The sequence below is a fragment of the Ceratotherium simum genome, chromosome 33, assembly GCF_057802395.1.
Source record: "Ceratotherium simum simum isolate JZ-2026a chromosome 33, ASM5780239v1, whole genome shotgun sequence".
In the NCBI taxonomy this organism is placed as follows: Eukaryota; Metazoa; Chordata; class Mammalia; order Perissodactyla; family Rhinocerotidae; genus Ceratotherium; species Ceratotherium simum.
In genome coordinates, this window is record NC_141932.1 from 12,152,315 (window position 1) to 12,164,510 (window position 12,196).

The 12,196-nt window shown below is 51.9% G+C and overlaps 1 protein-coding gene across 1 annotated transcript; it reads right to left on the reverse strand.

Annotated features, from left to right (window-relative positions):
• Positions 1-1,716: 1,716 nt before the first annotated feature.
• SIGLEC11 (sialic acid binding Ig like lectin 11) lies at positions 1,717-10,167 on the reverse strand. The gene is given in 11 exon segments (XM_087421912.1): positions 1,717-2,309; positions 3,835-3,913; positions 4,244-4,340; positions 4,571-5,071; positions 5,074-5,208; positions 8,340-8,387; positions 8,588-8,872; positions 9,028-9,115; positions 9,118-9,413; positions 9,483-9,516; positions 9,518-10,167. Coding segments are annotated over 11 exon segments (1,788 nt in total). The 5' UTR covers positions 9,551-10,167; the 3' UTR covers positions 1,717-2,117.
• Between the last annotated feature and the right edge of the window lie 2,029 nt (positions 10,168-12,196).

Genomic DNA, 12,196 nt, shown 5'->3' on the forward strand with positions numbered 1-12,196 from the left:
AAATTTCTCTCTTAAATATCAAGGCAATTCTTAGAAGAGATATCACTTAGGACAGGAAAAGAAATTCCAACTTGAAGTGGATAATTACTGCAGCATTTCCATGACTGTCTTCAAAAAGATTTTCTCCCTTGAAGAATTCTATTCTTTTACATCGATGTCACTAAATACTCTACCAGCACGGAGCAAATGGAGCCATCTTGTGTAGTGTTGATGAAGGGAATAAAAAAATGGCAATGCTCTTATTTTGTCAGTGGATACCATTTTTTGTGTCTGTGTGTGAGGAAGATCAGCCCTGAGCTAACACCGTGCTAATCCTCCTCTTTTTGCTGAGGAAGACCAGCTCTGAGCTAACATCTATTGCCAAACCTCCTCCTTTTTTCCCCAAAAGCCCCAGTAGATAGTTGTATGTCATAGCTGCACATCCTTCTAGTTGCTGTATGTGGGACGCGGCCTCAGCATGGCCGGAGAAGCAGTGCGTTGGTGCACACCTGGGATCTGAACCCGGGCTGCCAGTAGCAGAGCGCGCACTCTTAACCGCCAAGCCACGGGGCCGGCCCCTGGATACCATTTTTAAAAGTCATTGATCAAGAGATGCAACATAATCCTGAAGAATGGCAAAGCCAGTTGTGCCGTGAAAGATGGAATTACTGGGTAAAGGGCCGGCTGCCCAATGCACATGAAAAGCTAATATTATAGCACCAGATTTTCAGAAAAGAAAAGGCTTTATTGCGAGGTCAACCAGCAAGGAGACAGGAGGCAAGACTTTCAAATCTGTCTCCCCAGTCCAAGGTGTGAGGTAAAATTTAAGGGGTTAGGAAGGGCAAGCTGGTATTTGGAAGTGCTGGCAGGATGAATTTTGATTGGCAGGACTCCAAACGACCACTGGTAAGGTGTGGAAAGGGGCTTTAATACAGATCTTCCTGGACAACAGACCCCTCACTTCTGGAAAGAGTCCGTCTTTCAAGTTCTGGTCATGTCCCAGTCCTTTTGGTTCTGTGGGGGGAATCTGGTTCTGAGTGTTACTTCAGGTCCAAATTTTCTCTTCTGTGTGTGCTCCGGCTACAGGACCTGCAGTTTTGGCTCACTGCTCCTGAAAAACAACTTTAACATTCTGTTGTTGCTAAGATGGGGTCAGTTTAAACTGGTCCTGTGGTTACATTATGTGCTTCATCACATCAAGTCTGAAGAACGGTCACCAGCATTGTTAACTTTATGCCAATACTTTTTCAATATATTGGCTCATCATGCCAATGTTCAGCGTGTTTCCTCATTAACGGAAAAAATCCAATGGTCATTCAATGAAAAAAAGAACAAAATAAGTTGCATGTTACCACTGTGAAAACTATACAACAATATAAACAGAACGCAGACTGTGACTGCATGGAATTTTATAAGCAAAATCTGCAAAAAGAAGAAACTGTTAAGGAGAACCAAAACATCAAGGACATATAATTGAAGAAAGAGGTATGTAATGCAGACAACCCATCATTTATTTCAGATAATCGGTGAGTGATTTTGTGTATGGTAAAATACACAAGTTGGGTTTCCAGGGAGCAGGCTCTGAGCGAGCCCAGCAGGCAGAGTCTCCTTGTCCCTTGGAGAGGAGGGGAAGGAGGCAGGTTGAGCAGAGAGAGAACTGAGCTGCAGTGCAGCCCGGCGACAGCCGAAGCCCAGCCTGTGGGGAGCTCTGAGCTAGAACAGCCCTGCAGAGTCGTCCCCATATGGGCCGGGATGACTGCACCCTATACCAGCCAGGCTGCCCCAGGAAGAGGCAAGGCCTCGGGCACGGTGCTCTCCGCCCACGCACCCTGTTGGAGGCTTTCTGTTAGTTACTGCCTTGACGCCCCACAACCACCCTGTGAATTAGGTTCATTGTGTCCATTTTACAGAGGGGGAGACTGAGAAGCCAAGTGACTTGCTCAAACTGACGCTTGTAGTTGGTGACAGGGCGAAATCTGAGCCCAGTTCTGCCCACCACTCACCACACCAGTAGGACTCCCATATACTAGTTGGCAGCCCGTTTGCATGGAAAACTGTACCCTCAGGAATTTCCCCTGATGTCTCCCTTCCTGGAGAGGCCCTGGGTCCTCCAGCCTGAGGTCGCCAGAGCTGGGCCGTCATCTGCGGATCTTGATCTCGGAGTACTCGGTGGTGCTGGTGGCCTCCTGGTCCCGAGGCTCCCGGGGCCTCAGCTCGTGGAAACTGAGGGAGGCGTAATGGAGCTCCTGCTCCTCTCTCGAGGCGGGGGCGGCCACAGCTGGGGGCAGGTGGTCTAGGGGGCTGTCTGGCGGACACTCACGTTGGTAACCCTGAGTGGAGGGGAAAGAAGGGGCTCATATTAGGATAATGGGCGCTGGAAGAGAGCAAGGAAGGTCCACAAGCAAACCTTTCGTCTGTTCATTCCACAAACATTGGCTGAGTCCGCATTCACTCATTCATTCATTCAACAAATATTTGAGAGTAATAATGCCTGGCCCTTGGTAAGCAATTGCCAGTCTCCCAGCTTCCTCACAACAATCCACTGGGGAGACACTGTTATCCCCATTTATCAGGTAGAGAAACTGAGCCTAATACAAATCACACATTTAATTGTTGGTGGGGCCAAGATTCATGCCCAAGTCTCTCTGACTCCAATGCCCCCTGCCTTATGGAACAGCTCCCTTGTGCCAGGCCCCGGATATTCAGTAGGGAACAAAGCAGACACCATCCCTGAAGTCCCGCAGCTTGCAGTGGGGGCAGCACATTAAAGCAGTAGTCAATTATATTAATATCTAATGGCAAATTGTAAGAGGATGGGTGGGTGGTGTGAGAAGGACAGGGATTTGCTCAGATCTGAACTGCCTTCAGGGACCACTCAGCATTTCAGTTCAGACAAACACAATCACAAAATTGTGTTATGAACCCCCAAATCAAAGGGTATTGTGCAGTAAAGGGTTAACCTTGCCCAAAGAAAGCTTTGACCCTTTGCCCAAGCACGTGGGAGGGAATCTCTAACCCTTGGCATGTCCTGCCTGATAGGAGTATCTGGGTTTACCTGGGGCCTTAGGCCACTCCAGATAGTCTGTGCTAACATTGTGATTGATGGTGGGGCCTCGAGCCACGTTGTATCAGCTTGACCCCTAGAGGGGCTGGAGACTGAGGTCAGCCACATGGGCAGTCAGCTGTGTCTACAGGACCAACTTCCAATAAAAACCCCGGACACCAAGGCTCAGGTGGGCTTCCCTGGGGGGCAATACTCTGTGTGTGTGGTCACACGTTGTTGCCGGGAGAAGTAAGGACTGTCTGCACGTCTCCACTGGGAGAGACACTGGAAGCTCATGCCTGGTCTCTCGGGGACCCTGGCTCGTGTGCCAAGCGTAAAGGCACATCCGTTTCTGTAATAAACTGTAACTGTGAGCATAACAGTGTTTGGTGTGTTCTTTGAGTGACTTATTGAACCTGAGCGTGTCTTGGGGACCCCTGAACTGTGTAGTAGACAGTCATTATTTTGGGGAGACCTCTCTGGCATCCTGTGTTGGGGAGGAGAGATAGGAAGGAGGGGAAAAGTGGGTCGGGGGTCCAGAGAGAAATGAGGAGGTGGGGGTGTGGAGGGTCCAGTTGGAGCTGAACACAGACAGTGAGATGGACAGGCGTGGTGGTCCTTGGCTCTGTGAGAGGAGATGGAGAGCAGAGGGGAGGGTGACTCCTGGGTCGCTGGACCTGGTGACTGAGTTGATGGGGACCCAAGTGCAAAAGCCTATTTATGGCATGATGATCATTTAAGTCATCAAGAGAAATGTGGCCGTGGGGAGGTGGCCAGATGGGATCCCGATGGACAGAGAGCTCATCACTCACCGGGGAGAGAGGACCCAGCATGGAGGGCTTATCCTCACCAGCTGCCGCCTCAGGTGCCACCTTCCTGCAGATCTTCACTCTGGGGGGGCGGGGGAGGCCAGGACCGTTCACCAGCGGCTGGCTCAGAGCTTGGAGTGTGACTCCTGTCCCCCTGCTTAAGGTTAGAAGAGCTGACCAAGGCGGGGAGCTGGGGTTCATACCAAGCCTGATGACTTTGATAAAGAGAACGGGGGCCCTTCAGGGACGACTGGGATCCAGAGGTGGGAACAGACTCTGCTCTGAGTCTCTGGGCCAAGGCCCAATTCTCACAACCTCTGCACCACCCAGAATCCTCCAGCTGGGACTGTCTGGGATTCCAGGACCCCTTCCCACCCCCTGCACTCACCTTTCCTCCTGGGGCAACACTCACATGAGGAAGAGGAGACAGGTGCAGAGACTGAGCAGGCCAGCAACACCAGCTCCTGTGACAGCCCCTGTAACGAATCCTTCCCCAAGCTCAGGCTTCCCTGCAGATGAGTGGGGTTCAGGGTGACTCCGAGCCCCAGGCCCCTCCTCCCACAGAACTTGAGCTGTCACGTTCTTCAGCTCCCAACCAGCCGAAGAGCAGGACTCAGCCCCCCACCCTTTCCTCTGACACCTTCCCAACCAGGCTCGAACCCCGTTCCCTCCACGCTTCATCTTCTCTAGGATCGAGACTCCTTTCTCTGCAAGTCTCACCCCTCAGCAGACCCCTGACCTGGCAGCAGCAGGACAGTGGCGCTCTGGGCCCCGTGGACATTCGTGGTCTTGCAGCTGAGTCTGAGGCCAGAGCTGAGTCCCCCTCTGAGGCTCAGGGAGCTGTTGGCTCGGGGCCCAGTGGAGCTGGAGGTGACCGTGAAGGAGGCGTTGCTGCTGTTCCCCTCCAGCAGACCCTCCCCCAGCCACCAGCGCAGGGAGAGGGCCGGGTGGGCTCGGGATGAGCAGACACTGTGCAGACCCTCATCCTCCCAGGAGCAGGAGGGTCCCAGCAGCTGGGGGGGGCGGTCTATGGGGAGGGAGGAGAAGGTCAGCAGTGCCTCTGCCCTCCCCAGGACCCAGGTGTCCCCTCCCTGGGTGCTTTCCCTCCTCCCACACTCACTCTGCACAGAGACATGCAGGGAGAGGCGCAGGGAGCCCCGAGGGTGCTGAGCTCGGCAGATGAATTCGCCTTCATGCCCCGACTCTACCGGGGGCAGCTCCAGGACCCCAGGCTTTGAGCCCTGGAGGGGCTCAGGGTCCGGCTCCCCTTGGCCCAGCTCAGTGTGGCCGGAGGGTTGCTGTCAGCGACACAGACCAGGCGCAGAGACTCTCCTTCCAGGACTGAAAGAAGTGAGCCATTCCCTGGGTATTTCAGTTCTGAAGACAGAGACAGAGACACAGACAGAGACAGAGACAGAGACAGAGAGAGAGAGAGAGTGCGCTGAGCCCAGGCCTGAGGCTCTGAAGCCCTGCTCCTATTTGTCTCTCCTCTCCTTTGCTTTTAAGTTGGGAAGGGATCTCCACAAGTAGTTTTTTAAGCAGCTTTATGGAGGTATAATTCACATACCATACAACTCCATTTACATGCCATTTAAAGAGTCAGGCAACCATTGCTACGATCAATTTTAGAACATTTTCATCACCCCAAAAAGAAAAAAGATAAGCACAGTGGAAAGTGTGCTTGGAGAAATCAAAGCTTAAAGAAAGCACCCCTGCACCCCTCAGCCATCGCCCCCGGTCCTTCCATCACCCCAGCCCTGGGCAACCACTAACCTACTTTTCATCTCTATGGACTTGTCTAGTCTGGACATTGCGTATAAATAGAATCATATACGATGGGGGCTTTTGTGTCTGGCTTCTCTCACTCAGCACCGTGGTTTCCAGCTTCATCCACGTTGTAGCATCTATCAGAACTTCCTTCCTTTTCGTGGCTGAATCACTTCCATTGTCTGGATGGACTGCTTTTGGTTTATCCATCCATTCGTTGACGGACGACGGATTGCCCCTTGACCTCTTTGAGGCGGTTCATCCATGTTGACATATCTCCCTCTCTTTCCTGAACTGTTCAGCATCCTTCATTCAAGAATCCCAAATTCAAGTAGCGAATCCTTCAAGGCTCTTCAGGATCTGGTCTCTACCTCGTCATCCCCTTCCGCCCAGGTGACCTAGGATAAGTGGGGAGCTCACATTTTGCATCCTAAAATTCAAAAGGAGGAAGGGTGTTCAGAACGAAGTCTCCCTCCCACGCTGACTCCCCAGGCAACAAATTCCTCTTGTCAGAGGCTACCTATATTGCCAGTTTCTTGTGTGGCCTTCCAGAGCATTCTATAATAACACTATCTAGTAGCATTGAAAATGTACAACCCTGCGACCCCACAATTCTGCTCCGGGCCTAACACTTATAGTCTCGTTGCTCAGAATGCGGACGGTGGCCCCGTAGCAGCAGCATCCTCTAGGAGCGGGTTAGAAAAGCAGAATCGCGGGCCCTCCCAGGCCTCCTGAGTCAGAATCTGTATCCTCACAAGATCCTTAACAAATTTCTGTGCTCGATAAGGCTTAAGAAGTATTGTCCTAGAGAAATGTTGTTCTGTTTGCTCCGGGAATGTTCACAGCAGCATGATCATGAAAACTAAAATCTGTCAACGACACAAGTGCTCATCCAAAGTGGATGGAAAATGAAAGTGTGGTGCCTGCACACAGTGCGGCGATCAACAGACGAGGAGACGCAGTAGTTACAGCTACGAGCAACACAGGGGAAGATCAAGAACGCGAGATGGTACCACGTGAAATTCAAGGCAGCTGTGACCTGGGAACTCCACTCCTGGTGTACGCCCAAAAGAACTGCCTGCAGGGACTCAAACAGCACTATTCACATTAGCCACAAGGTGGAAACAGCCCAAACGTCCATCGACGGATGGAAGGAGAAACAAACGGTGGTCCATCCAGACAATGGAATATTATTCAGCCATAAAAAGGAAGGAGGTTCTGATAGATGCTACAGCGTGGATAAATCTTGAAAACATGATGCTAAGTGAAAGAAGCCAGACACAAAAGACCTCATCCTTTATGATTCCATTTATATGAAATATCCAGAATAGGCAGATTCATGGAGACAGAAAGGAGATTAGTAGTTGCCTGGGGCTGGAGAGAGGGAGGAATAGAGAGTGATGGCTTAATAGGTACAGGGCTTTCTTTGGGGTGATGAAGATGTTCTGGAATTAGATAGAGGCAATGGTTGCACAACATTGTGCATGTCCCAAATGCCACTGAATTGTTCACTTTAAAACGGCTAATTTTAGGGCTGGCCCCATGACTTAGCGGTTAAGTGTGCGCGCTCCGCTACTGGCGGCCCGGGTTCAGATCCCGGTCGCGCACCAACGGACCGCTTCTCCGGCCGTGCTGAGGCCATGTCCCACATACAGCAACTATAAGGATGTGCAACTATGACATACAACCATCTACTGGGGCTTTGGGGAGAAAAAAAAGGAGGAGGATTGGCAATAGATGTTAGCTCAGAGCCAGTCTCCCTCAGCAAAAAGAGGAGGATTAGCACGGATGTTAGCTCAGGGCTGATCTTCCCCACAAAAAAATAAATAAATAAATAAATAAATAAATAAAATAAATTAAAATAAATAAAATGGCTAATTTTATGAGAATTTAATTTCAACTAAAAAAAATAAATAGCCAAGAACACATATGTTTCAGTCCTATTCACATAAAGCTTCCAAAAGCATGGTAAATTAAACATCGTGTAGAGATTCAAACATATTCAGTAAACTTAAAAAGGAGAAGGAGGGCCGGCCCGGTGGCGCAAGCGGTTAAGTGCGCACCCTCCGCTGCGGCGGCATGGGGTTCGCAGGTTCGGATCCGGGCGTGCCCAGACGCACTGCTTGGCAAGCCATGCTGTGGCGGCGTCCCATATAAAGTGGAGGAAGATGGTAACGGATGTTAACCCAGGGCCAGTCTTCCTCAGTAGAAAAAGAGGAGGATTGGCAGATGTTAGCACAGGGCTGATCTCCTCACTAAAAAAAAAAAAAAGAAAGGAGAAGGAATATGGATGTGTTAATTAACTTGACTGTGGAAATCATTTCGCAGTGTATACATATGTCAAATCAAGTCATACATTTTAAATGTACACCATTTATTCGTCAATTATACCTCAATCAAAATAAAGTTAAATAAATAAAAGAAATGAGAAGATAAGATTCAGTGTAGTGGCTTTCTCTGAGGCCAGATGGAAGGGACCAAAATTGGGACGGGGCATTTAGGGTGCTCCAAAGATGGGGTTCCTGTTCTTTTTCCTGAGCTCAGTGGTGAGTACCAAGGTGTTCATTTTATAGTGATTCCCCATAACTTGCATGTATTTGACAGACAGTCTTTGCATGTAATGAATAGTAGGTAAAATCCATCTGTCAGAGAGTGGGGGGCCTCCCGTCTCTGCTCTCCCTGTGTCTCACTGTGCCTCACCTGCTCCCATCCCAGCCTTGGGGAGGGGACGCCCCTCGTACTGGTGCAATTTCCTCGGAAGATGCTGATGGTCAGGTTCTGTGGAGCATCTAGGACAGAGATGTGGTGAGGGCTGGAGTCAGAGCTGGCCCTTCCCCACCACCACCTACCCACCCCCAGGAGACACAGAAATGGAAATCGAAACAGAACAAAGCCATGTCCTTTCTGCAGCCCTCCCGGACCCCGGCCTCGGGGACACCAGCGCTCGTTCCCCTCTCAGCCCTCCCCCTCGCCCCCGGGAGGCACTCACAGGAGACACTGAGCCTGAGTGTCCTCTCGGTGCTGACGCCAGCCCTGGGGAAGGTGACCCGACAGGTGAGGTTGGTGCCATGGTCCTGCGGGCGGGGGCTGAGTGAGATCTCCGAGGAGTGACAGGCCCTCAAGTCCAGGCCCGGGGCTCCCAGGGCAGCCCCCATCCAGGAGATGATGGGTGGCATCAACTCGAAACAGGCGCCCCGCACGGAGCACGTCAGGTGGCCAGGCCAGCCGGACTCCAGGGGCTCGTTCAGTTGGATGTCGGGGGTCTGTGTCAGCGCTAGGGAGGAGAGAGGGCGAGTCTGGACCCAGATGGGACCCTGAACTAACCACACTCCACTGTCCTCCTTAAAGATGGGGGATGGAGGTCCATCCTTGCCCCGGAAGACATGCTCCACCCACCCCTGTGGTCTGTTCCTGGGGCTCATTCCATACCTCTAACGTTCACGGTGAGCAGGGCACTTTTGTAAGTGTTTCTCACATCCCCTCCTCTCTCCAGTTGAAAATAATAGTATCCACTCTCCCCGCCTTCTTGGTGTCCGCGATGCTCAGGGAGCAGTTGTTGGTCCAGGGGTCCCCGGAGAGGCGGAATGGAAATCTGGTCTTCGATTTTCCTTTCCTAGCTGGGTTGTTCTTGACCATGAGAACATCCTTCGAGGAATAACCACTTTTCTGGAACCAGGAGCCATAAGCAGGTGTGGGGTCATTCCAGCCGGCCCTGACACAGGAGATGGTACAGGGCACGAGGACACACAGGCCCTCCTGCACCATCACTGATTCCTGCACTTGCACCTTGTACCTGGGAGCGTCCTGCAGGGACCCTGGGGGGACACAGAGGCTCAGCTGCAGCCCCAGCCCCTGCCCAGGACCCCGGCCCTCAGCCCACTCACCTGCCCACAGCAGGGGCAGCAGCAGCAGCATCTCCAGGTCCGAGGGGCTGGGCCTGTCCTGGGACCATCTGGCTTCAGGAGCTGCCTCTCTGGCTGAAGAAAGCTCCAAGATGAAGCTCCTGAGAGGGCAGGGGGCGGTGACCGTCCACAGAAGAGGAACCTGGGGAACCACAAATGTTCCAGAAGATCCCCTCTTCCAACTTCTTCACAGATGGAAGTCACAGGGAAGAGGGAGGATGTGGGAGGCTTGCCCCAAATCGGCAAGGAGCCACTCAGGGTCGGCCTCAAGGGAGGGGCTCTCAGGGGAAATGGGTGAGTAATGGCTTCAGGTGAGGTCATTCGTTCACTCATTCATTCATTCATTCATTCGTCAGGCAAATATCTACTCCATGAGGGGTCTGGGGACAAAGAGGAGAATATGACCACCAGACTCCTGCCCTCAGGGGCCTCACCCTTGTGTGACCCCAAGCCCAGCACGCCCCCAGGCTCCCTGCCTGTCTTGGGGCTGTGTCTGGAGTCCACACAGGCTCCCAGCTCCACAGGGAGAAGTGGGGCGTTTGCACAGGGCTCCCAGCTCAAAAGGGCTTCACGCTGGGGGTGTGATGCTTTGAGGTTGCCATCTTGAAATCCTTAATAATTTATCCTTGAATTTGCGTTTTGTGAGTGAACTCTGTGGGATAACGGAGCACGCACTAGGGGGCTTGGGACCTTGGACCACACGCGGTCATGCCTCCGCCATCTCCCCACCTCCTCGATCTCCAGGACAGATTCTCGGCCCCACTCCCACCCCTAAGTCCCCACCTGGGCACAGAGAGGGTCTGGGTCATGCTGAGTTGAGAGGCAGGAGCCCCGGGCACCTGTGAGGGTCTGCACTGCCCACCCCCAAGTCAAGCCTGAGGGACTGGACATTAACTAGCAAATAAAAAATGCTATGAACAAAATGTGGTCCATCCATACGATGGAAGATTATTCAGCCATAAAAAGGAATGAAGCGCTGATAGATGCTACAACGTGGATGAGCCTCAATATCATTACACTGTGTGAAAGGAGCCAGACACAAAAGGCCACGTATGGTATGATTCCCTTTCAATGAAACATCCAGAATAGGCAAATCTATAGAGACGGAAAGTCAATTAGTGGTTGCCAGAGGCTGCAGGGAGGGGAAAATGGCGAGTGACTGCTAATAGGTATGGGGTCTCCTTTTAGGCCCACGGAAAAGTTCTAGAACTGGGTACTGGTGATGGTCGCACAACATTGTGAATGTACTTAATGCCATTGAAGTTTACTCTTCGAAATGGTTAAAATGGTGAATTTTATGTTGTGTGTATTTGCTGCAATTTTTTTAATGTTAAAAATAAAACCTTACAACAGGTCGAGAAAGAGAGTCCGTGGAAGAAAGGAAAAAGCTTTTTCCTGCTTTTTGTCAAAGGGGCCCCCCATCTTCACCTTGCTCAGGGGCCTGCAAATTATTTAGCCGGCTCTGGTGAGAAGCTTCCCGTCTCAGACCCACAGGGACAGGAGGACGTGGTCAGCTCTTCCCAGGTGACATCTTTTTTAAGTAAATGGTCCCAGGTTGTACCACGAGGACACCACACAGCATCAGCAGAGCATGTCCCCAACCCGTGGCATGTCGACCCCAGGTCATTGCATCCCCCGCCCGTCCCTCTTGCTGCCATTGCTACTATGTCATCCTCAGCCCGGCCTGGACCCCACGAACAGCAGTCTGGGAAGGGCCTCGGGGGCAGGCCCCGTGGAGGGAGGACACGGCACCTCTGTCTCTGACTCAGTCACTCTGCTTTGTCTTGGTTTGAGTCACTTTTTCAATTTCTGCAGAATTGCAAAACAGGCCCCTAAAACTGCCCTTCTTTCAAATCAAGTAGGCAATTCATTGCTTTTCCAATAGATGTCCAGAAAGAGTAGGGGGTGGGGGGTCTGCCACTGGCAGGATTCCAGAGACCCAGGACCACATGGCATTGGCACACCACGGGTGCTGAGGACCAAGGAGTCACCCAAAGTCAGGCAGTGTCCCGCAGAAGGGAGAAACCCTCTTCTTTCTCTTCTGAGGGGGACATCACTGCCCTGGGTCTCCGTGGCCTGAAAACCAGGTCCAGCTGCCTGGCTGCAGGGGGCCACCCTTCCCCGGAGAAATAGCACGGTAGAGAGTCTGTCCCAGGCCTCACAATGAATAACACTCACATGTGTGTGTGTGAGCTTGTGTGTGCGTGTGTGTGTGTGTGTGTGTCAATCTGTGTGTGTGAATGTCTGTCCACTTTGTATGCATGTGTGTGCATCTTTCTATCTGTGTATCTGCCTGTGGGTGTGCATGTCTGTGTCTCTGAGTGTGTGTTTTGTACCTGCGTGTCCATAGAGGGTGAGGACACCCGTTGGTGTGTGTGTGCACACATGTGCTAGTCATTTGAAACCAGCCTCGTAGGCTAATATTAAGAGGGATCACACATATCTTGGGTACCACCTTGGGGGTTTGGGTCATTATTTCCAGAGCAACAGGAGCCATTAAAGTGTTTACAAGCAGAATTGTGCTTATAACTATGAAAATATTAATTGGTTCCTCAGAGCCTGTCCACCCAGGAGTGGCCGCCCCCAGCCTCTGACTCGTTCTGCACAGCCTCGGAAGGGGTATCTTTGCATCTGGTCTGGGTCGCTGACAGCAACCTGCCCATCAGCCTGAGCTGGGCCTGGGAGGGCTGAATCCT